The following is a 22,727-nucleotide window of genomic DNA, read 5'->3' as shown; positions in this document are numbered from 1 at the left end:
GTGGGCCAAACATAGCCATCGCGCCAGCCAGCAGCGGTCTCGTGTCCAAGCGCATGCGCTGAACAGCGCCTAGTAGGGCAGGCAAGGCGCCCGCACACGCACGAGGCTGCCCCGACACGGAATGGCGAGGGCCTTCCTGTGCCCGCTCAGGGCGGGTGCCGCCGCAGCCTGGTGTCTGCAGCCCGGCATGACTCAGCAAGCATTGGGTTTTGTTGTCCTCGGTTGCACTTCACGCAGGTGGTCTATATGCCTAGCGTGGCACCCATGGCTCTCGTCATGAAGCGGCAGTGCCCAGCCGCAGCTGCCAGTGTGCTGTTACCATTGGCGCTGGTGATTGGGAGCGCAGCCTCAGAATGCTGCCGTCAAGGAGGCAGCCAGCACCCGGGACAGTGTGAGGAGCAGCAGTGCGCTGGCCTGCCAGGCGCCACAATCGGCAGCAGCGCCGCCAGTGATGCGGAGCTGAAGGCTGGGTTGCACCGGCGGCAGTGCCCTCCACGCACAGGTGGCCTGCCTCTCTCCGTCGCCTTCCTGCACGTGCCCAAGACTGCAGGTGGGCAGGGAGCCAGAGGTGTGTGCGGCAGCATTTGCACCAGATTTCTAGGGACGGGTCGGCCTTTGTGCCGTGGGCGCTGCGTGCTTGTTCTGCGATTCAGAGTAGGCGCGCTCCCCCCATCCACATGCGCACAGGCACCTTCCTGGCGAGGGTGATGCAGCAGGCGATGCCGGCCGAGGGGAGCGGGCGGTACTGCGTCATGGGGCGGGACTACAGCCGGCACGCCAACTTCCCCTGCCTGGGCAAGATGGGGGGCGACCTGTCCCCGCAGCACCTCCAGCTTCTGGAGGACTTGCGCGCCAACTTCACGCACCGCTGCTCCGCCTTCAACGCCCACCAGGACTATGGCTTCTTCCGGGCCCTGCGCGTCGACCACGCCCGCACCCTCACGCTGGCCTCGCTGCGGCACCCCGTGGAGCGGGCGGTCAGCTATTACTTCTACTTGCTGCAGAGGGGCACCCTGCCGCAGGCCTTCCAGCCCCGCGGCGAGTCAGACCACTCGGGCCTGCTGGCCTTTGCCCAGCATCTCGCCCAGCCCAACCACCAGACCCGCCTGCTGGGCGGCGACATGGTCTGCCGCTGGCCCGGCTCCGGGGAGCGGCCCGGCGGAGATGCAGAGCTGCTGGACGCCGCCAAGCGCAACCTGGAGACCTTCTGCGTGGTTGCCATCACGGTGCGGGTGCTGGGCTGCCGGCGGAGTGCCGACGCCATCTCTGGCCGCTGGCTGTGCCACCAGCGCGGCGGTGCTTGCTGGGGTGGCCATCACAGCAGGCCGTCTGCTCCTTCCGTGCATGCACCACACCAGTCACCTTGTCTGGCTGTCCATTCTGCTCCACGCCCTGTCCTGCAGGAGTTCATGGGCGAGTCGTTGCAGCAGCTGGCAGAGGCTGCTGGCTGGCCGGAGGCCGTGCTGTTCAGCAACACCACGCGAGAGAATGCCACGCCGCACCCGCGTGTGCCGCTGGAAGTGCGGCGCCATATCGCGGCCATCAACCATCTGGACATGCAGCTGTACGAGTATGCGGTGCAGCTGCTCCTCAGGCGCAGCAGCGGGGCAGCAACACGCCTGCTGAAGAGCGGCAGCAGCGGGCCGCAAGAGGCAGTACTAGGCAGCAGCAGCGCCACGGCAAGCGAGCTGGAGGCTGGGTTGCAGCGGCGGCAGTGCCCTCCACGCACAGGTGGCCTGCCTCTCTCCGTCGCCTTCCTGCACGTGCCCAAGACTGCAGGTGGGCAGGGATTTGGCCCTGGTGGCTTTTCTATAGTTGTGGCACCTGGATGTTCTGGGGTGCTGGACAGTCCTGCGCTTGCCTTTGGCGCTGTGCCACTCCCGCCGCGGCGCAGCGCTCCTCACCCGCTTGCACGCTGGTCTGGCGTGCAGGCCTCTTCCTGGCGAGGGTCATGCAGCAGGCGATGCCGGCGGAGGGGAGGGGGCGGTACTGCATCCGAGGGCGGGACCACAGCTGGCACGCCATCCACCCGTGCATCCGGGAGAATGGCCCTCTGCCGCCGCAGGTCCAGCTGCTGGAGGACTTGCGCGCCAACTTCACGCACCGCTGCTCCGCCTTCAACGCCCACCAGGACTACGGCTTCTTCCGGGCCCTGCGCGTCGACCACACCCGCACTCTCACGCTGGCCTCGCTGCGGCACCCCGTGGAGCGGGCGGTCAGCCACTACTACTTCCAGATGAAGCAGACTTGGGAGAAGCACGAGATGGGCAACCCCTGGGGCTTCGAGTTCTGGCCACGCAACCACACCGACTTTTCGGGCCTGCTGGCCTTTGCCGCGGAACGCCACCACCAGGCCAACCTGCACACCCGCCTGCTGGGCGGCGCCACGGGATGCCAGTGGCCTGGCGGGCCCCCGGTGCCGCGGCGGGATGCCGAGATGCTGGAGGCCGCCAAGCGCAACCTGGAGACCTTCTGCGTGGTTGCCATCAGTGTGAGTGAAGCCTCCGCTGCTGTGGTCCTGCCCGCCAGAGCGCATTCGGCATGTTGGCGCTGGGCAGCTGTACCATGTCCCTCTCACTCCCGCCTCTGCCCTGTCCTGCAGGAGTTCATGGGCGAGTCGTTGCAGCAGCTGGCAGAGGCTGCTGGCTGGCCCGAGGCCGTGTTGTTCAGCAATACCACGCGAGAGAATGCCACGCCGCACCCGCATGTGCCGCTGGAGGTGTGGCGCCAGATCGCGGCCATCAACCATCTGGACATGCAGCTGTACGAGTATGCGGTGCAGCTGCTCCTCAGGCGCAGCAGCCATGCCGCGGCAGGCCAGCCAAGATAGCGGCGTTGTGGGGTTCCAGCCGGCTACCTCCCGTCCTGCACTCATCCTTGTAGCTTCTCCAATGTGTAAGCAGTGTCGTTCCTGAGTTCGTAGCAGAGGTTGGGCCACATGCCCGAGCTTCAGAAAGGGCATGCCCTGCCGACATACAAAGCTTGACGGTTAGTGGGGTATGTTCTTGATGCATCTCTCTTTATTTTTTTCTGGCTGCTGCACTGTCTGAGTGGTGCGATGTGGTTAGCTGTCCATGACGGCAGAGGTGGCGGGCGCAGCACGGGGGGAGCCGCCAGCTGGCACTAATCTCCAACGCTTAAACTGGCGCAGCTGCCTTATTAGCTGTTGCACGGTGCATCCTGAGCAATGTAAGTTGAGCACTGTGACGTGCGTAAATGAGCGTCGACCATTCCGCCGCCATCGTCTTCGGGGGCTCACCAATTCCTGCGGCGTCTGGCCTGTCCATCCGTGTCGCATGCGAGGCATGCCGTGCGCTGCTTCATGTGAGGTTCAGCCCCCACACTGCCATTGGGCTTGAAGGCAGCCGCGATGGAGTGAATGTGGTGCCAGAAACGCAGAGTTACCGACTGCATGAGGATTTGGGGGAGGAAACGGGTCCAACGGGCTGTCAAGGTTGGCCCTCCAGCACAATCTGCCGCTCGTCACCCGCCCGCCTCGCCTGCCGCTGCAGGTGCCCGTGCCACCCGCAGTTCAGCAGGCGCGCCCAGAATCACTGACCGTGCAATGCGCCCACTGTGTCAGGTGAGGCAGGCTGCAGAATCTCGAGTGCCAGCACGTGGCATGGCGTGCACCCAACGCTCTCACCTGCTGCTCACCTGATGCCTCTCCACCGCAGGTACCTGCGTGTGGAGCTGCCGCTGCAACTCTATGATGGGGCGCTGCACTGCCCGCAGCCACTGCTGCTGCAGCAGGGTCAGCAGCCCCATGCGCTCTCCCTGTCGCCGCCAGCTCCAGCACAGAGCCCCAGCCAGCCCGCGCCGCTTCCTCTGGCGCCTGTGAGCCAGCAAGCGCAGCATGACCAGCAGCAGCCATTGCTTGCCAGGCGGCCTGGGCAGCAGGTGGATATGGAGGGGGCAGCGAGGCAGGACGATGCGCCCCAACAGCCGGCGCAGGCGAGCCAGAGCAGAGCTGGCGCTCGCGCCAGCAGCAGCGGCAGCAGCGCGCTGAGGCGGAAGAAGGCTCAGGAGCAAGGCGGGGCGGCGGCGACGGCGGCGGGCGGGGGTAGCTACTCGCTGGCTCAGCAGCTGGAGCTGCGGCGGCAGCTCCAGGATCAGCAGCATATGCAGGAGCAGGGCTTGCAGGCTGCACAGCATGCGCAGCAGCAGGTGCTGAACACGCACGCCCAGGTGGAGCTGGCGCAGCAGCAGCAGCTGGCCATCCTGCAGCACTGTGGGCAGGGGGCAGCCACCGGCCTGGCTGCTGGCGGTGGTGCCTGCAACTTGGTTCAACAGGAGCAGCAGCTGCTGCTGCTACATCTGAGGCAGCTGCAGCAGCGACAGGCGGCGGCCGGTGGCATGCCTGCGCTGATGCAGCAGCAGCAGCAGCAGCAGCCTCCACTCCAGCCGCAACTGCAGCTTCAGACCGCCCCCGCGACTCCTGCACAGCAGCTGCCCATCGCACCCCTTACCACCACGCCCAACCCAGCATTGCCCAGCATGGCGCACACAGCCCTGCAGCCGCAGCCGCAGCAGCTGTTCCATTCCGCCCAGGTAGCTGCTCAACCCCCGCCAATTGCAGCGGCAAAGCAGCAGCTACCCTCGCCTCGGCTGCCGATCCCCTCTGGCGTGCCAGCACAGCAGGCTGAGGCGCCGGTGGCAGTCGCTGCCGCACCAGCTCCACTGGAGGCACCGCAGCAGCAAGGCCAAGGGCGGCAGGCGGCAGCAGCGGCAGGGAACGTGGGCAGCAGCCCAGACATCTTCGACCAGCTTCTGGCGGAGATGGACTTCTCAGCACTGGATGCCAGCACCCCCGCCGCCACGCGGCACCACTCGCTACCACCCCAGCCCTCCCAGCCCTTCCCACCAGCCGCGCCCGCGTTTGGGAGCTGCCACAGCCTGCCTGCCCAGCCAGCTGGCCAGGCAGGGGGCGGGGGCAGCGGTGGAGGCAGCGGCGGGCATGCTGTGGCAGGGGCGCCCTCTGGCGGCGGCAGCCCCGCCACCCTCAGCTTTGTCGCGGCGGAGCCTGCGCCAGCAGACCCTGCCGCCGGCGCCGCGGCTGGCTGCACCCAGCAAGGCCGGCGGCTGCGCAAGAGGGCAGCGCACCAGGCCAGCTCCGGCGCCGGCCGGGCAGCCCAGCCGCATCCCCAGCAGGCGTCTGCCGCACCCGCCAAGAGGCAGCGTGCCGTGCCTGGCCCTGGGCAGGGAGTGGGCACCACAGGGAGCACCGCAAGCCCACCGTGTGCCGCATCCCTCGGTGCCCCACCCCTGGGCTGCCCACCCCTCGGGGCGCAGCAGCCCTCTGGTTCTCGCGAGCCTCTTGCGCCGTCTGCCTTGGCAGCCGGCGCCGAGGAGCCAGCCTCGGCGCCTGTGCAGCCCGCGGCGGCCAGCCCTCCCGCGCCCACCACGCTGGCAGCAGCATTCCTGGCGTTTGAGCGGCGGCGCCAGCAGGGGTGACACATGCTGTACCTTGCCTTCACCGCACCTGGACTTCCAGTTGCCTGGTGGTTGCACCCTTGCCCCGATCTGCTTCATCTTTCGACTGCCGCCATCAGCTTCCCACAGCAATCCATCGCTTACACACATTTACATCACTTCATTTCTCTTCTTCTTTTTTAAAAAACCTTTCACTGGGCATTTCTGGAGTGAGCAATACCCGTTTACGAGTGTAAGAGGAGCGAGGGTGGATGGAGGTGTCTGCCACATTGGGATGGGATGGGCGGCAGCACGTGGTCGGTGGGCGAGGTGCCCGCTGGTCTCCCTCACCCGCTCAGTGCGCTGGCGCCAGGGACCGGCCCAGCAGCATCATCTTTTGTTTACGCGCGGGTGGGCGGCCCGCGGCCCCCTCGGCGCTGGCCTGCGGGCTGGCTGCAAGCGCCGCCGTCTCTGCGTTGACGTCCCCCGTGCCGCCCAGCGCGAGGGGCACGGCACGATGCGAGTCCTCCACCTCCTGCCTGCTTTCCTCGGCCGCCGCCCGGCGGGCAGACGCAGACTCCTTGCCCACCTGCGGAGCTTTCTTCGCTGGGCTCGGGCCGTCATCCAGGAAGACGCGACGCTCCACAATCTCTGCAGGCACAGGGCAGCGGCGGCGGCGGCGGTGGCCAGCCCTGCGCCAGCGGCGATGGGCGGTGTGGAGGTGCGGGGCGGGCGTCCCGTGGCCCGCTGCGCGCGCGGGGTACGGCCGCGTGGGCCACCCCGCGAGCGGGGAGCGCACCGTAGCTGGGGGGGAAGCCGGGGGTGCAGCGCCTGACCTCCTCGTACTTGTACATCACAAAGCGCGGCACGCCGTTTGGGCACATCACTGCACTGCCAGATGCGTAGCTGGCCAGCGGGCGCCGCTGCTCCTCCCTGCCGCTCAACGCGGCATGGTCGGCATGCTCCCGGGGCAGCGCAGCCACGCGCCCGCTCTCCAGCTGGGCGATGAAACCGGGGTTGCGAGTGCGTTCCTCGGCCATTTGGCGTAGCTGGCTCACCAGGGAGGGCTGCCTGGTGGCGCCGTCCGCGGCGGCGGACACCGGCGGGGCCGTGGAGGCTGGTGGGCCGCCCCCTGCCTCCATGTTTGGGCTCTGTGGACGAGTGAAGAGGAGCGCAACACAGAAACGATCGACAGGGGCGCTGTCGCCGGCAGGCCTGCGCTTTGCCCCGGAGGAGCAGAATGGATGCCCTGGGGTGCTTGGCAGCCTCCCCAGCGTTGAGATTTAAGTTTGAAGCCCTTCAAACTTTAAAGTGCCCAACATTCTTCCTCGGGTAGCTGGCAGAAGCCATCGTGGGCTGCAAGTGGGCAAGCTGCCCTCATTATCTTTGCCCTGCTTCCCACATCCCGCCTGCAAGCACCATGAGGGCCTCAACCGCCACCCTGCTGCTCCTGGCCGCTCTGCTCGGCGGCGCCCAGGCCGGTGAGTCCAAGGCTGCGCTGCTCGCCTGTCTGGTGCTGCCTGGAGCCTTGGACTGCTCCCTAGAGCCTGTAAGGTGAAGCCCGGCGCGAACCTGTCGCACCTCCGCGCTCCCCCGCCTCTTGCCGCCACTCCCACCGCCAACACCTCCCCGCCACAGGTCGCCACCTGAGCGATGACTCGAGCGCCGCGGAGGCCAGCGCCGCGGCCAAGGCCCACGCCGAGGCTGCTGGCAAGCTTGCCTCTGCAGCCGCCAAGGCCGAGGCTTCCGCCCGCGCCGCCCACGGCTCTGCCGAGGCCGAGGCCGAGGCGGCTGCTGCCGCTCGCGCCCGCGGCGCTGCGGCTGCCGAGGCAAAGGCATCTGCGGCTGCCCGCGCCGAGGCTGTGCCCGTGAAGAAGATGCCCGTGAAGAAGGTGAAGGTGCAGCCCAAGTAAGTCGGTGGGCCGGTGGGTGCTGCTGCGTGGACGTTTTGGCAAGCATGTGCCGCCAAGCAGGCCACGCTGCGGCAGCTCTGTCCGCTCAGGTCCCGCTCTGGCTCCACCTGCACCCTTTGCAGGCCCGCCGCGCCCCCTGTGGTTGTGGTGAAGAAGAAGCCAGAGGTGGTTGTGGTGAAGAAGAAGCCAGTGGTGGTGGTGGTGAAGAAGAAGCCGCCGCCGCCCGAGTGCACGGGGGCAGTGTGAGTCCAGGGTGCCGCCCTGCGTTGCATGCTGCCCTGCGTTGCATGCTGGACCGCGCTGCTGCTGCAGCCAAGCAGTGAGCAGGCTCTTGATCCCGTCCCTCTGCCATTCCGCTGCTGCACAGCGAGGAGGTGTGCTGCCATCTGGACACGATGGACACAGACCCCAAGAAGATGCCTAAGAAGATCTGCAAGGTCGTCACCGTGTCCCTCATGTGCGCGAGAGCGAGCTGCCGCCGCGCCGCGGTTGCCTGCCCCGCGCCCCTCCAGCCGCCGCCAGCCGCCCGCATGCGTGCTGGTCCCTCCCAGCTGCCCCGCTGCATGCCCAGCACATGCCTGCCTGGTGCAGGAAGCACAAGAAGGTGAGCCTCTACTTCCTGGAGAGCACCTCCCCTCTGACCTGGAAGTCGCTAAAGGGTGAGTCGCCCAGCAGGCCTGCAAACCCTCCACCACGGAAGCCCCAGCCTGCCAGACTTTGTCACCTCGAGTGCAACGAGTTGTATCAAGCCTGATGTCGTCCTCATGCTGCCCTGTTGTCCTCATGCTGCAGGCAAGATCTGCGTGTGCCCCAAGATGAAGAAGAAGAAGAAGAAGCCCAGCGACACAGCGACTGCCTCGGGCATGGACTACGGTGGCTGATTGGGAGGGTCTGGCTGGTGTACCTGCCCCGTGATTGCGTTGCCACCCTCGCTGCCATCCTCGTGCCTAGCTAGCGCATTCCGCCTGCTTGCCATCCGCCCGATCCCTGATTCTTGCACCAGCCCGGTTTTGGTGACTTTGCAATGCCTTCCTGGATCCCATCTATCCTGATTTGTCGACCCCATCTGTCGACTGATTTGTTGACCCCATCTGTCGGCTGATTTGGTGAACCCATCTGTCGACTGCTTGTTGACTCGTCAACCCATGCCTGTCGACTGATTTGTTCCCCTCCAGTGCAGTTCAGACCCCTTGCATGAACCCACTCCTGATTTGCTAAGGATGGCATGCATGTAACTCACCGCCAGCAGCACAGCACATTGGGCATGCCGCTGGGTCCGCTCACTAGCTGCTGCCTTACAAGAAGAAGGGGCAGCTGAGCCTCATGGAGGCGACAAGGCGGGAGCGGGGCTCCCAGGAAGGGGAAGAATTAAGAGATGGACAGTGCGCAAGGGCGGGGACTGGCAATGCGGCAAGAAGGAGTTACGTCACGGGGCAGGGCCGTGTCAGGAGGGTTTTGCGTCGTGCGCCGCAGAGACCTGTGCTGCCATGACGGCCTCGGCTGTGGTTGCGGCCTCGGGCGCTGCCACGGCAGCGGCGGCCATGGTAGCTGCCGCTGCTGCTGCCGCTGCCACGTCTGCCTCTGCGACGCCGGGTGAGAAGCCGGCGGGAGGGATCGTGGGCCCAGCTGCCACCTCTGCTGCCTGGGCGGCGCCCGCCGCGGCGCCGCCTGCGTCGCCGCCTCCTGCCATGGTCGCCGCCCCTTCCGCTGCATCGCCCGCGCCGCTCAGTGCTGCCGCATCGCTGAAATCGCCGAGCTCTGCTGCTGCGTTTGCTGCCAGGTCAGCTGCTGAGCTGGCACTATCCACAAACAGCCCATGCTCCATGAACCCAAGCGGCGCCATGCCAGCCATGCAGCCCACTGCCACGCCCATGGCCGCCCCCACCAGCTGGGCGACCTTCACTTGCGGGTGCTGCTGCTGGAGCATGCTGCAGGCGCGCGGAAGAGGAGCGAGAGGTGCTCAGCACAAGCATGGCGCTGCTGTGCGGCTCTGGGAACCCAGCTTCGCCTCGAGGCGGCGCGGGAGGCAGCACGGCGAGCGCATTCGCACCCGGCCCCAGCCAAACACACGGCAGCAGCCCCAGCCGGCGGCCCGCCAGTCAGAAGCCGGCGCGCAGGCGTGCCCACCGACCTGAGCGGAGGCGGCCTGACCCAGCCCGTGCGCTTGAGCAGGTCCTGCACCGAGTGGGTGGCGCTCACGCCCACCACATCCGCCACCAGGTTGCCGAGCCCCGCGCTGGCCAGCGTGGTCAGGCCGAACCTGGCCCCAAACACCGCGTCGATCTGCTCCCCCGCCACCAGCATGATACCGTTGTCCAGGAAGCCAAAGACCACAAAGGGCAGGCCCGAGGCGATGCCGATGGCGGCCAGCTGGCGCCAGCTGGGCTCCTCCTCCGACACCGCGCTGAACTTCTGAAGCGAGCGCTGGTAGGATACGGCGCGCTCGATCTGCTGCCTGCAGGCGGGGAAGCGGGCGCACGCGTGCTGGGGGCCGGCGATCACGACCACAGCCAAGGCGGCGCCGGCAAGCAAGCAGGCCCGCAACGCGATCTGGCAGGCCACGCGCTTGAACGGGCACAGGCATGCCGCGCTCGGGGTCCCAGCGCAGCTGCCCCCGGCTGCCCCGCCTGGCCCGGCCGCGCCTGCGCGCGCCACCCACCGCGTCAGCTTGCTGTGCTGCTTGTTGACTGGCAGCTGTACCGCTTTGACGAGGTCATCGATGTACTGCGTGGCCTCCTTGTGGCGGGACGCCTTCTTGGTCACTTCCTGCAGCGCCAGCACCAGGTGGATCTTGTCCAGCTCGTTCAGCTGCCGCACCAGCGCCACAGCCGTCTCCTTGGGAGCCCTGCGAGGCGCGGCGATGCAGGGCATGGCAGGTCAGGGGATGTGGTGACAGGGTGCAGGGAGGGCAGCGAGGCAGCGCAGGCCTGGCCAGGTTGCGTGGCGATACGTGCCAGACAGCAACGGCGGCCTGCACGCTGGCGCGCTGTTGCCACAGTAGTGGCAGACCACAACGCACTTGTGGAAGCTGTCAGCGGCCGCCTTGGCAAAGTGTTCTGGCGCGCTGGGTGGGTCGCCGCCGCTGCTCTTGCTGCCGCCGCCGGTGCCGCCGCTGCCGCTGTCGCCTCCTCCCCCTGTCCCCGCCGAGCTGACATTGCGTTGTTGTAGGCCCGCCCAGACATCCTGCAGCCGGCCGGGGAACGCAGCGAGCCTCCTGCGGGCTCTCAACATGGTGAGGCTGGAGCTCCTCGACACTGCTGCACTTGCCGATCGATGGCACTTGCCGCCAGGCTAGGAGAAAAGGGGTTGGCAAGCCCAGGGGCGGCCACAACCCCAGCACGTTAGTGAGCAAAGGCGGCTTTTGGCTTCCAGGATCCGTCTGGCCTCTGGCAGACCGAAGGAGGAGCTTCAGGAGAGCACAGGAGGTGAAATTCAGCCATCTGTGTTTTGTGACACGTGGCGACTTGAATCGAGGCTGCCAAATTGATAAACCGTTCTGCCCAAACCTGCGCATCGATGTGGACTGATCATCACAGTCGCCAAGCGGCCTAACACCCACACATGAGCGGAGATGAGATGCTGAACGCCCTCCAGCAGCTATTGCAGCAGGTGACAGGCGTGCATTCTGCGACGCAAGAGGTCCGGGGCCTCGATTCCGGGCTCACTACGCAGGGTGCCGCTGTGCTAGGGCTGCGCTGCCCCGGCAGCCGCGCCGCCTGTGCAGCTCCTACTGCCGCCGCCTGTGCAGCACTCACACAGCAGCACTGCTTGCACCCTTTCAGCTGGAGGCGGCCCAAGGGGGCGAGGACCCCGAGGCCCGGTCACGGCTGGACCAGCTGCGCCAGCAGCTGGGGGTGCTGGAGAAAACCAAGGAACGGGCGGCGGCGGCGGACACCAGTGCCAACGGCTCCTCTGCCGCCGCAGCAGACGCGGCCTCTAACAGTGCTGCAGCGTCAAGCGCTGCACCTGTCACTGAGGTGGCGGTTTTGCGACAGATGGATGGGTGGGCCGACGCTGCGGCTGGGCCGTGCGTGTGTGCTGCTGAGGAGCAGGCAGGCGGGTGCACAACAGAGCTGCCCAGGATGCGCCACAAACCCACAGCTATGCTGCGGGGTCTTGATTGAGAGCAGGGCACATGAATCCATCCTTGTGGCCGTGCGCATGCAGACTGGCTGCGCGCCTGTCAGGGCTAGAGCAGAAGTTGGGGCACCTCGACGACGGCAGCTTGGCGGTGCTGCAGGAGACGGCGGGCGGCTGGCTGGGGGCGCTGCAGGCAGCAGACGGTGAGGAAAGCGCAGACGGCAGCGGGGGCAGTGGAAGCAGCGGCGGGCAGGGGCAGCAGCAGAATGGAAGAAGCCTGTAGCGAACGGAGCAGGTGCGCCGCTCGTCGCTGCTGGGCACGCTGTGGGGCCCACCTCTGTTGGGGACAGCTGCGCCTCCCTCACTCCCATTCAGCAATCCCTGTGTAATCTATGTCCTCTCACCGTGTCCCAGAGTCGCTGCGGCGAGCAGCAGGCAGGCATTGACTCGTTTCGGCGCGACATGGCCTTCACCCCAGAGCCCGCCTCCCGCGCGACAGCCTCCCTGCTGCTGCGGCTGGAGAGGGCGGGCAGCATGGGCTGCGCGCAGCTGCACCCTTCCTGCCCGCTCCTGCTTGCGGGAGGGGAGAGCGGGGAGGCGCTTATCTTCGCAACCAGCAATGGCGACGTGGTGCAGGTGAGAGGGAGCCTTGTCATGTTCGACACAAGCCGCCTGCCGCTGCCCAACCGCCCACTCCCTGCCGGACGTCGCTGCCGCCGGCGCCCTGTCCCGCAAGCGCCGAACAAATCCTCCCTGTCTTGCCGTTCTGTGCTTGCCGCATCTGCAGCGCCTGACAGAACCATCCAAGATCACCTCCGCCGCCACCTGCGTGGCCTGGGCGGAGCTAGACGGCGCGGAGCGCGTGCTTGCCGGCCACAAGAGCGGCAATGTGCGGGTGTGGGACGTCGAGCGCGGCGCCGGTACGCATCAATGGGGAGCTACTGTTCTCGCTCTGCTCATGCTCACTCTCTGCCGAATGCTGCCCGCCAATCCCAGCCCTGGCCTACGCCCTTGAGCCCCACCCCACCTCCCTTCTCGCAGCGGCCTGCACGCTGGTGGCACATCGTGCCGACGTCACCTCTCTGGCCTGCATGGCCCCGCTGTCGCTGCTGGCCACGGGGTCGGCGGACACCAATGTCAAGCTCTGGTGCTTGGCCGGGAGTGGTGGAGCAGGATCAGGAGGGGCAGGGGGAGGAGACGGCAGCGGTGCCAGCACCCAGCTGCACCCAAGGGTGATCCGGGTGGCGGCGCAGACGCTGCGGGGCCACGCCGCGCCCATCACCCGCCTGGAGTTCACGCCCGACGGGCAGCTGCTGATCAGCGGCGACGCGGCCGGCGGGCTGCGCGTGTGGCACGTGGCGGGCGGCGAGGCGGGGCGCCTGCTGCATGACCTGACGGGGCACCACACCGCCGCCGTCACCGGCATCGCCTGCCACCCGGAGGAGCGCCTCTTTGTCACCAGCTCCCTGGACCGCACGCTGCGCGTGTGGGACATGGATGCCCAGCCGGGCACCTGCATCGGCGTGCACGGCCCCGAGGGGCGGCGCGAGGTGCGCGCCGTGGCGTTTGCCGCCGCGGGCCGAGCCCTGCTGGCCGCCTACCCCGACTGCCTGCGCACCTTCACTCTGGACCCGCTGGCGCACCACGACACAGCAGACGTGCAGTGGAGCAAGGTGGGGAGGGTAGGGTGGCTGGCTGGGCGTGCATGTGCAAGCCTGGCATGCATGCAGGGCCGTGAGGGTCGACCAGCAGCCGCCGCAGCCGCAGCGCTGAGAGGGGCAGCCCGGCGGCAGCACCAGGCTGTCCCTCTCCTCGCCTCGCTCATCAGCCACCAGCATGTGTCCCCCGGAGCGCTCCTCCTGTGCCTGTCCCGCAGGTGGCCGCCATCCGCTACACCGATGGCAAGTGCATCGGCACCAGCCTGTTCAAGGGCGATGCCGGCCTGTACTGTGTCGACCTCACCAAGCTGCGCCCGTTTGCCCGGGCGGCGGCAGCCCCGCGCGCCGGCTCCTCACAAGCCGGTGGGTGGCGCTGTGCTGTGTGTGTTCCTGACGTTGCTGAGCCGCTGGCAGGGCAGGATCCACCGATGGCTTGCTGGCTGGAGAGCGCAGAAACATGATACAGCTATGCTCTGGGATGCCTCTGATGGTTTGCAGAGGGAGACCTGCCAGGCCTGAGCGCCTCCATGGCCAGCAAGCTGCGGCTGGGAGACCAGTGCCCGGGCCTCCCGCTGCCGCCGAGCACCACCCCCAACCCTACCACCACCATCCCTGCTGCCTGGCCTGCGGCTGCTGGCGTGGAGCAGGCGGGCCCGGCGGCGCTGCTTGCGGCGGCGCGGCAGCGCCAGGTGCCCACGGTGCTGGAGCCGCGAACGGTGAACGCTGGCCCAGCTGTGGAGGTGGTTGCGGCCCCTGCGGGGCGCCCCAGCCGGCGGCAGGCCCAGCATGCCACCTTCACTGTCGCTGTGCCAAGCGGGGCCGCGCCTCGTGCGCGTGAGCAGCCCTCGCCGGCGGTCCCAGGGGCGGGCTCCCCCACCCCGCAGCGTAGCACCCTTGGCAGCGAAGGCAAGGCCAGCCGCCACCGTGTATCTGCACAGGAGAACGCATCGGGTGACGACAGCCATGCCGGCAGCCCCACCCCCAAGCCCCAGCCTGCCGCTGTGGCAGGCCTGCCGCAGGACTGCACCAGCGCAGCACCGAGCATGCTGTCGGTGGCCACACACCGCGGCTTCCAGGCGGCTGCTCTTCAGCGCGGCAAAGCGCAGTGCAGCATGCTGCGCACCAAGCGCAGCCTGTGGCGGGAGGTGCAGGCTGCGCTGCGGCGCGGGGCGCTGCGGGAGGCCATCCGCTTGCTGGAGGATAGCCAGGGTGAGTGAGCTCCTGCTGGCTGCACCGGCGGGGTGTCTGCCCACCTCCCACAGGCGTTGTTTGGCTGGCTGGTAGTCGGGCGTTGCAGCCAGCGTGCCGGTACGCAGCAAACCGCTGCCTGCCTGCCCCTGGTCCACTTGCCGCAGACCTGAGCATGGCAGCCAAGGTGATAGAGAGCGGGGCGGTACAGCGGCAGCGAGACCGCTTCACCATCGATGCCTGCGCCGCCAGCCTGCCGCTGGCTGGCATGCTGCTGGCCTCGGGCACCCCTCTGCACGCCCAGGCCGCCCTGGTGCTGCTGGACGCCATCCTGGGGCGCTGGGGCAGCTACATGCACGACTTGCTGGGGTGGGTGGCAGGAGTGCAAGGCTGGGGCGCGGGCTGGAGGCTGGTGGGCAGCAGCCGCGCTTTGCAGCTGCCGCTGAGGTGCCGGCTCTTGCCGCTCCACTAAACTAGTTAGCTGCATGGTAAAGCTGAAACATACCAGTTTCTGCCTGCCTCCCCCGCTCCCCCTGCAGCAACACTGCGTGGCACAACAAGGTGGACCTGGAGCTAGAGCGGCGGCAGGAGCGGTGCCGGGCGCTGCACAGCGGGCTCAAGGGGCTGGTGGCGCCGCTGGAGCGGCTGGCGGCCCCGCTGGGAGGCGGGCGTGCCCAGCAGATGCTGGGCAGGCTGCGCGCCCTGTGAGCGCAGGCTGTGCCGCGGGGAGATGATAGCAGAGCGAGAGTGGGCATGCTTGCTGGATTAGTGTGCCGCTGGGCTGGTAGCGTTTTGGTGTGCCCCGGCCCTGGCAGAGCTGTGAAAGGTAGATGCGTTTACAACATTGCTGATGGCAAGTGTGGTGTGTCTGTCAGCCCAGTATCCAGGAGTGCTGCCAATATCAGGAGGGAAAAAGGGTGGCGTGAAACGTGCGTTGCTGGCGGGAGACGGCGGCGGGAGACGGCGGGAGACGCGCCGCCGCCGCCACCGCGCTCCTCGCGCTGTCCTCCGGTACTTACCTCTGACCTGCCTGCCGCGCTCACTTGGCGATCATGCCGAAGCGCTTGGCCCTCTCCTCCAGCTTCTTCTTGTGCTCCTCTGTCATCCCAGACTTCATCGCCTCCGCCGCGGGCCCGCCCCCAAACCGCTCAGCCCGCTCTTTCTTCTTGGCCTCAAACTCCTCCTTGCTCAGCGGCACCTTGAGCCCAAACCGCTCCGCGCGCTGCTTCTTCTTCAGGTCCTCCTGCGAACGCGGCAGCAGGGGGTTGCGGGCAGCGTTGGTGAGCGGCAGGCCGTGCGGCACCGGCGCCATCCAGCACCGCAGCAGGCAGCCAGCAGCTGCAGACATGATCTGTAAGGCAGGCCACAGCAGGGCAGCAGCAGCAGGAGGAGGAGCAGCGGGAGCTGAATGCATCGGCAGCAGGCCCCACCTCCTCCTTGAGCACTGGCACCGGCATGCCAAACCGCTCGGCGCGCTTCTTGCGCCGATCAATCTCCTCCTTCATGTCCACCTGGCCCAGCCCGCCAATCACGCTCTCCCCGCCGCCGCCGCCCTCCTTCTTCTTGTCCGCCACCACCGGCATGCCGAACCGCGCAGCCCGCAGCCGGGCCTTCTCGGCCTCGGTCAGCTTGGGCTCTTGCGCGCCAGCCGCGGACGCGGGTGCCGCCGCGTCGGCGCCAGCCGCGGGGGCCGGCGCGGCCTCCTCGCCGGCGGCTGCCGCGCCGTCCTCGGCTGCAGCGGGAGCGGGCTCCTCCTGCTGGCGGCAGGGGTCGCACATGCACCGTTGGCAGGCAGCACGAGGGGCAGCAGCGCAAAAGCGGGTGGCGGGAGGCGGCGCCGCTCCCGCCATCCAGCCCCACTCACCTCTCCCGTCGCTGCCTCCGCGGCAGCTGGCGCCTGTGCGGCAGGCTGCTCTTGGGCTGCCTCCTCCGCGCCGCCCTCAGCCGCCTCCGCCTCCATCGCCGCGGCAAGTCGCGCCACCAGGTCATCCTTCACCCCCTTGGTGTCCAGGCCGCGCTTGGCTAACTCATCTCGAAGCTCCGCGACCCGGAGTTTCTTCAAGTCGGCCTCACTGCTCATTGTGATGGCGCGGCAGTCTGGGCGACAGGCTCTCGCTGCGGGGCTGGTGCGATCAATTAACTCGGCGCAGCAGGCTGTGATGGCGGGAGGGCGAGCCCTGGAAGCATGCTCCTCCTGCAGGGCGGGACAGCCGTGTACGGCAGGAACCCCTGCAGGAGGCCTCTTGCGCACCTCAGCCGATCCCGCGCCTATCACGTGCAAGGGCAGCACAAAGGAGCGCAGCACGAGGCATCTGGGCGCTGCTCAGTGCCACACCCAAACTCAAAAACGTTCTGCTTCCTCGGCTCCCTATCCCGTGCAACGGCAGCAGCAGCGATGCAGACGCAGGCCACAGCGCGGCCGGCCCAGCCCTGGCCGCAGCGCCCCGCCCTTGGACGGCAGCGCTGCTCGGCGCTGGCGCTCTCCGCCGGTCGTGTCGCTCGTGCCAGCGGTGGTTGCCGGTGCCAGCCCGAGCTTGCAGACGTGGAATCGCCAGCTCCAGCCGGCCTAGACCGGCGCACACTCCTCTTGGCCGCCTTGGCCGGAAGCGCAGCACTGCTGCTGGGGCCTATCCAGGAGGCGCATGCGGGCGTGCAGGTGCGCAGCTTGACGCAGGGAGTGCTGGTCGCAGTCTGGTCGCAGTCTGGTTCTGGTCGGCGTCTGGTCGGCAAGCTGGCTTGACCTGAAACACTTTTTTCTTCCCTTGTTCATTTTTTTTACTTCTTTCGTTCCCTCCCCCAGCAGCAGCAGGGGCTGCGCAGCCTGGCGAGCCGCACCCCCTGCCTCATCACCTTCCGCAATGAGCACGACAGGCTGGTCAAGGTCTACTGTGAGTGCTCTTCCACCCACTTTCCACCCCTTTTGAACAGGAGGAACCGAGCGCCGCGCCCTTGCCTACCCCTCCCAAACCCGCCGCCGCCGTGCCGCACGTGTGCGCACCTCACGCGTTTGCACCTGGGCGCCGCGCCCGCAGGGGTCAACTACGCCGGGGACCAGGAATTTTTCGCGGCCATCCCCGCGGGGGGCTGGTGGAGTGTGTACACGTTCGAGTCGCACCCCTGGCGGGTGGTGGACGGCGAGTCGGGGCAGCTGCTGCGCGAGGTGGTGGCCGCCCAGGGCGCCAGCCTGGTGCGGATCGACCCTCTGGGCGATGCCGTCAGGTGGGCAGGTGGTTGTTGCTGTGCTGCTGGGTGGTGGCATGGAGGCTGTGAGGGGCAGCAGGGGTGGCACCGGCTGAGCTGCCGAGCGGTGGAGAGGCAGACAGGAGGGAGGGAGCACGGCGGCACGACCCGCTCCTGTCCTGGTTTGAGATCCTGGAGGCTCCGCGTGCCGCGCCGTCCTGCGCTGCAGGGCGCAGCCCGTCGCCGGGCCGGGCATGCCACCCGCGTTTGATGGGTGGGACGGGATCGGCGGCGCAGAGGGCGAGTACGTGGCGGCCACGGTGAGCTGGCGAGCCGCCCGGCGCCCTGCCTGCATGTGGCACGCCCCAGCGGGGAGCTGCCCTGGCAGCCAACCTGGAGGCCCCTCGTCCCAAGCTGCAGCTGCCTGCGCTTCTGTGCACACGCCTGGCGCCGTGGTAGCCCCCAGGGGCCAACCCAGTCGTGGCCTCTGAAGTCATTCCCTGCCGCCCGCCGCTGCCCCTGGCCGTGCCCCTGCCCCGGCCTGGGCCGGCACAGATTGCGGAGATTGGGCTGGACCACCTGGGGGGCGTGGCGCTGCTGGCTGCCAAGGGCTACGACATGCCGGTGCCGATCGCTGTGGGCATCAACGACGCAGCCCAGCTCTTCCACGCCGCGGGTGGGCGCCTGCCTGCTCGCTGTTCCTGGCTCCCTTTGCTGTGGCGCAGCAGGCGGGCCTGGGAGCCTGCAGGCGTCCTGATGCCTGGCATCAGCACCAGACGGCGCAGCCCACTTCGCCCTGCCGAGCGATCAACCACCAAGGCCGCCCTGGCTTCCCCTCCCCCCGCCGCCTCCTGGCTGCCCGCAGGCCCCGAGTTCCGCCGCCCCTCCACCATGTCTCTGTGGGTGAGGAGCCTGCAGGCTGCGGGCGCCACCGTGGACCGAGTGCTCATCACTCGCCTGGGTGAGGCGGTGTGTGTGTGTGTGTGGTGTGCGTGGCTGTGTGTGGGTGCAAGGCGGGGCAGGGGAGGCAGGAGGGAGAGGAGGGTGACAGCCTCGCGCTGCATGTGCTTGGATGGCAGGTCTGGGGCTATGCTTTTCTCGCCGCCGCTCGTCTCGCGCCCTGGCTGCCCCCTGAGCCAGCGCCTGCCCTCCTTTCTTCCTGCAAACCCGCTGTGCAGTGGGCACCACTGTATATGCCCGCATCATTCTGTCGGTGCCTGGCGGCGAGCTGCGCTCCCTGGATGCCCGCCCCTCGGGTGCGTCGCCGCCCGCCACCCGCAGCCGCAGCCGCAGCCGGCCGGCATGGGGCATGGTTGCAGCGCAGCGCTGGCCGGCGTGGGGCATGCCGCTGCGCATGATGTGCCTCCGACCCATCCAGCCAGCCTTCTCACTCTTTCCTCCTTGCCCGCCACCCCCCTGCCTGCCCTCCTGCGTGTGCAGACAGCCTGGCTCTGGCCATGCAGACCAACGCCCCGCTGTTCATCGGCCGCCGCCTGGCCGCCTCGCTGCAGCCCGGGGCGCTGGAGCTGGAGCTGGGGGACTGGAGCGAGCAGCGCCCGCCCACCCCGAGCACCCGGGACTCGCCGCCGGTGCCGGCGCAGGCGTCGTACGCGCACACGCGCAAGGCGTGAGGCCCACAGGCGCCCAGGCGTGCACACGCCATGTACCGTGATGCACCCCTGCAGGGCGCGAGCGCGCCTCTGCCGTATGTTCACCCCTCCCCTCTTCTGTCTCTGTACACCAGGCTTAGGTTCTGCCATCTGTGTGTTACTGTTGCGGCACTGTTTCATTTGGCGGGGCGGGCACCTTGTCCTCCTGTTTCAACCACACCCACCGCCGCCGCCCTCTGTGTACCATATTGGCTGCCCACCGCAGCAGCCCCATGTGCGTTGCCGCCGTTGGCCACCTCAGTCTATTGTTCCTGCCTAGCAGTTGACAATTCATCCCTGAAGTATGATCAGATCACGAATGGAATGACTGCCTTTCACAACTTGCTTCTCTCCTTCTTCTCTCTGTGTACAAGTTTGCCGCTGCAGTTATTGCAGGCCAAGCCAGCCAGCAAGCAAGATGGCGTCTGTCCCCCATCGTGCCTGTGTGCCCTCATGCAACACCTCACATGTACCAGCTCACATGCGCCCAAAGGAAGCCGGCTGCGGCCAGAAGAGTTTACAGGTGTGTGAGGTAGGGGACACGAGGCACGCGGAGCAGCAGCTCCTAAATAGAAGGCCAGCAGGCACGCGGGACGCATGGCCGCGCACGCCAGCGGGAAGCGCCAGCGGAGCAGGGTCCAGGGGATGCATCGATCAAGTGTAGAGTTCATGCGAGGCAGAGATGGATCAAAGCATTCAGCAGATGTTTCATAGGTTTCAGGGACGTTGCTTTTGGTGTGCGGGGTGTTGCATCAGCCATTACGCGTGGCATTCGTTCATTCTCCTCTGCGAGCCCAAACCAGCGCAGGCGGAGGAAGGCGGGTGCTGCATCAGCCCTGGCGCAGCAGGGCGCGGCCAATCAGGCAGCGGCGGGAGGGGTGGTGCCCGCCGGGGGGCGTGCCGCGTGGGCAAACTGGTTGGGGTCGCCCCGTCCCGGCGCGTACGCCCTCCCTCCCCTGCCGCGCCCGCGGCCAGAGTAGCCCCCGCGGCCTCGCCCGGGGTGCTGGCTGTTGCCAGTGGGGGGAGCGGGAGTGTAGGCTGGTGTGGGGCGCTCTGGTGGCGGAGCAGGCGCATTCGGCGGCGGCGGCGCGTGCTCCGCGTGGGGAGCGTGCGTGGCGGGTGGCGGCCCGCGACCCGAGGCGGTGTGCCGGCCCCTGCCGCGGCCGCCGGCATGAGGCGGGCCTGTGGGCCCCGCTGGCCCGCCGTCGGGTGGGTGCTGCTGGTATTGCTGGTGCTGCTGATATTGCTGGTGGTGCTGGTGCTGCTGATACTGCTGGTGGTGCTGTTGCTGCTGATACTGCTGGTGCTGGTACTGCTGGTACTGCTGGTTCCCAGGCGGCGGCCTGAAGTACAGGGATGCAGTGGTGGGGCTGGCATCTGGCGGCACGTAGCCGGCGCCTGCCTGCCCTGCCGCCTCCGCCCGCTGCTGTGCAGGCGGGCGCTGGGTGTGCTGGCGCTGAGGCGGCGCCGCGCCCTCAGCGGCGGCGGCCGGAGGAGCGGGTGCCCCGCCGCGGCCGCCGCCACGCCCGCGGCCGCCGCCAAACCGTCCGCGGCCGGGCACCGGGCCCCGCCGCTCGCCCGCCGGCGGCGGCGGCTGCTGGGGCGCCGGAGCTGCGCTGCCCAGCTCCCCGGCTGTATCCGGGGCAGCCTCTGGGGCGGCAGCCCTCGATGCCGCCTGGCCTGGCGCGGCAGGCGGCGGCGCGGGCGCGGGCGCTGCATTGCCAGCCGCGCCTCCATGCTCGCCGCCATCAGGGCGCTCCTGCTGAGGCCCCTGATACGGCTGGCTCCTGCCCCGCCCGCCACGCCCACGCCCAGCGCGGCCGCCGCCGCCGCCCAGCTGCTCGCCCCGCCCGCCGCGGCCTCTCCCGAAATGCTCGCCGCGCCCGCCGCGGCCAAGGCCTGCACGCCCACCAAAGCGCCCGCCGCCGCGGCCGCCAGGCTGCGGCTGGGCCTCGCCGCCCGCCTCCCCAGCCTCCTCCTCCTGCGCAGTCTCCCCCACAGTCTCCCACTCCCCTTCTGTTAGCTCTGCAGCCCAGGGCAGCGTGAGGATGGGAAGGGTGGGCTGCCGGTGAGCAGGCTGCGCAGCTCGGCGCCAAGCAAGCCTCCCCGGCAGCGGCAGCCTGCTGGCGGGTCCCCCCACACCAGAAAACACCACCACCACCCCTCCCTCCGCATCCATCCACCCGACCACCACCCTGCGCCGGCGGCCCACTCCCCGCCTCTCCTCTGCACCCCACCTCGCCGTCGCTCCTCCTCCGCCTCCTGCGCCGCCCTGCGCAGCCCTGCCGCCAGGTCCTCGGGGCTCAGCCGCAGCGTGGCCAGCTCCCGGTGCAGCTCAGACATGCCATCCAAGGTGTGCATGTTCTCTGCAGCGGTTGGGAAGCAGTGGGCGCAGCCCAGGGGGGGGGGGCACGTGAGGAGTCGCTGAGGCAGCGACAGGGATCGCTGAGGCAGAGGCAAGGTGTGCGCAGCGGTGGGGTGCACATCTGGCGCCAGAAGCTTGCACAGGGGGTGTGCAGGTGCAGACAGAGCCCAGGCGCAGCTCATTCTGCGAAATAACGCAGGTTGAAACAGGCGGCAGCGAAGGGCAGCAGCGGGCCCCTGCCAGCCGGCTGCCGGCTCACCCGCGGTGACCCCGCTGCGCCCCGCTTTCTTCAGCACCACCTCGGCATTGTCGATCTGGCGCTGCCGCTCCCGCTCCGCCGCCGCCGCCCGCTCCGCCTCCTCCTCCCGCTGCTCAGCCAGCACCTGCCGCCGCCCTGCAGGCAAGCCAGGGAGCGCACGTCATGACAGCGCGGCGGGGCATGGGGCTTCGGCGCGAGGTGGGGCAGCCCGGGCGTCCAGAGCAGGCTAGGCTGGCAGACACCGCCTGCTGCTATGTTACGAACGGGGCAGCCGCGCTCACTCTCGGCGCCGGCGCCCAGCCAGTCGTGCGTCTCGCGCAGCGGGTGCCACACATGCGCCAGGTGCGCCACGTCAGCGCCGCCGCCCCTCCTGCCAGACGCTGCCGCCTGGGCGCGGTGCAGCACCAGGCCGGGGGGCAGGCGGGCCCCGGGGGTGGGCAGGAAGTCAACCACCACGACTGCAGGGAGGGCGAGGCGGGCACAGGTTCAGGAGCGGCGCAGCGCAGGAGCCTGGGAGCGGGGGCCCCTGCCAGCAACGGCCCTGGCGAGCCCAGGAACCAGCGCAGATGGTCTGCCAATGCAAGCTCCAGCTGACCCTCCGGCACTCGCCGAACAAGGGGGGGGCAGGGGAGGGCAGACCAGACAAGTGAGTGAGGAGGACGAAAGAAAGAAAGCAAAAATGAGGAAAGAAAAATGAGGAAAGAAGGAAAAAGGACGGAGGGCATGCTGCACCCATGGGCTACCCACCCGTCACGTCGTCCTTGAGGCGATCCGCCTTGATGGCGAGCGCCAGCAGCTTGTGCGCCGCCTCGGCCGCCGCCATGTCGCGGCAGTGGTGCGCAGCGGTTTTTGGGTGGACCGCGTCCCACAGGCCGTCGCTGCCGATGAGCAGGCGGCCGCCCGAGGCGGGCAGCGTCACCTGGCACACCTGCGCGGCGAGACGGGCAGGGTGGGCGGGGGAGCGAGGCAGCGGGTGAGGGGGCCACAGCGAGGTGCGTGTGGGTGCTGGGGTGGTGGGATGAA

At 68.5% G+C, this 22,727-nt stretch overlaps 5 protein-coding genes across 5 annotated transcripts; 3 read left to right on the top strand and 2 right to left on the bottom strand.

Annotated features, from left to right (window-relative positions):
* Positions 1-677: 677 nt before the first annotated feature.
* On the top strand, positions 678-5,454 carry CHLNCDRAFT_138788 (hypothetical protein; the record flags this gene model as incomplete). Its single annotated transcript, XM_005844503.1, has 7 exons — positions 678-1,226; positions 1,404-1,779; positions 1,932-2,491; positions 2,603-2,776; positions 3,513-3,583; positions 3,678-5,179; positions 5,339-5,454. 7 exons carry the CDS (start codon positions 678-680, stop codon positions 5,452-5,454), a joined length of 3,348 nt encoding a protein of 1,115 aa, XP_005844565.1.
* Positions 5,455-9,521: 4,067 nt separating this feature from the next.
* Positions 9,522-9,710, bottom strand: CHLNCDRAFT_15662 (hypothetical protein; the record flags this gene model as incomplete). The annotated part of the gene is made up of 1 exon (XM_005844403.1): positions 9,522-9,710. A coding segment is annotated over one exon (189 nt), but the record flags the coding sequence as incomplete, so codon positions are not given.
* Positions 9,711-11,867: 2,157 nt separating this feature from the next.
* CHLNCDRAFT_138783 (hypothetical protein) lies at positions 11,868-14,959 on the top strand (the record flags this gene model as incomplete). The annotated part of the gene is made up of 7 exons (XM_005844502.1): positions 11,868-12,041; positions 12,193-12,325; positions 12,447-13,078; positions 13,282-13,426; positions 13,562-14,272; positions 14,419-14,620; positions 14,791-14,959. 7 exons carry the CDS (start codon positions 11,868-11,870, stop codon positions 14,957-14,959), a joined length of 2,166 nt encoding a protein of 721 aa, XP_005844564.1.
* Positions 14,960-15,290: 331 nt separating this feature from the next.
* Positions 15,291-16,331, bottom strand: CHLNCDRAFT_138782 (hypothetical protein; the record flags this gene model as incomplete). The annotated part of the gene is made up of 3 exons (XM_005844402.1): positions 15,291-15,494; positions 15,682-16,008; positions 16,116-16,331. 3 exons carry the CDS (start codon positions 16,329-16,331, stop codon positions 15,291-15,293), a joined length of 747 nt encoding a protein of 248 aa, XP_005844464.1.
* Positions 16,332-16,888: 557 nt separating this feature from the next.
* CHLNCDRAFT_58841 (hypothetical protein) lies at positions 16,889-19,552 on the top strand. The gene is made up of 8 exons (XM_005844501.1): positions 16,889-16,907; positions 17,061-17,139; positions 17,284-17,470; positions 17,661-17,751; positions 17,987-18,107; positions 18,297-18,392; positions 18,610-18,687; positions 18,872-19,552. The coding sequence occupies exons 4-8, from the start codon at positions 17,686-17,688 to the stop codon at positions 19,060-19,062; spliced, it is 552 nt and encodes a 183-aa protein (XP_005844563.1). The 5' UTR covers positions 16,889-16,907; positions 17,061-17,139; positions 17,284-17,470; positions 17,661-17,685; the 3' UTR covers positions 19,063-19,552.
* The last annotated feature ends 3,175 nt before the right edge of the window (positions 19,553-22,727 follow it).

This window comes from Chlorella variabilis, assembly GCF_000147415.1.
Source record: "Chlorella variabilis unplaced genomic scaffold CHLNCscaffold_22, whole genome shotgun sequence".
Classification (NCBI taxonomy): Eukaryota; Viridiplantae; Chlorophyta; class Trebouxiophyceae; order Chlorellales; family Chlorellaceae; genus Chlorella; species Chlorella variabilis.
The sequence above is the reverse complement of the archived record's forward strand: the minus strand, read 5'-3'. Positions and strand labels throughout refer to the sequence as shown.

What these genes read in the sequence shown, in the direction of transcription:
- CHLNCDRAFT_58841 (XM_005844501.1), top strand. Translation starts at nt 17,686, where the DNA reads ATGCCACCCGCGTTTGATGGGTGGGACGGGATCGGCGGCGCAGAGGGC. An exon ending in CCAGCTCTTCCACGCCGCGG is followed by an intron (nt 18,108 to 18,296) that starts GTGGGCGCCTGC and finishes GGCTGCCCGCAG; the next exon opens with GCCCCGAGTTCCGCCGCCCC. An exon ending in CCTGGATGCCCGCCCCTCGG is followed by an intron (nt 18,688 to 18,871) that starts GTGCGTCGCCGC and finishes CTGCGTGTGCAG; the next exon opens with ACAGCCTGGCTCTGGCCATG.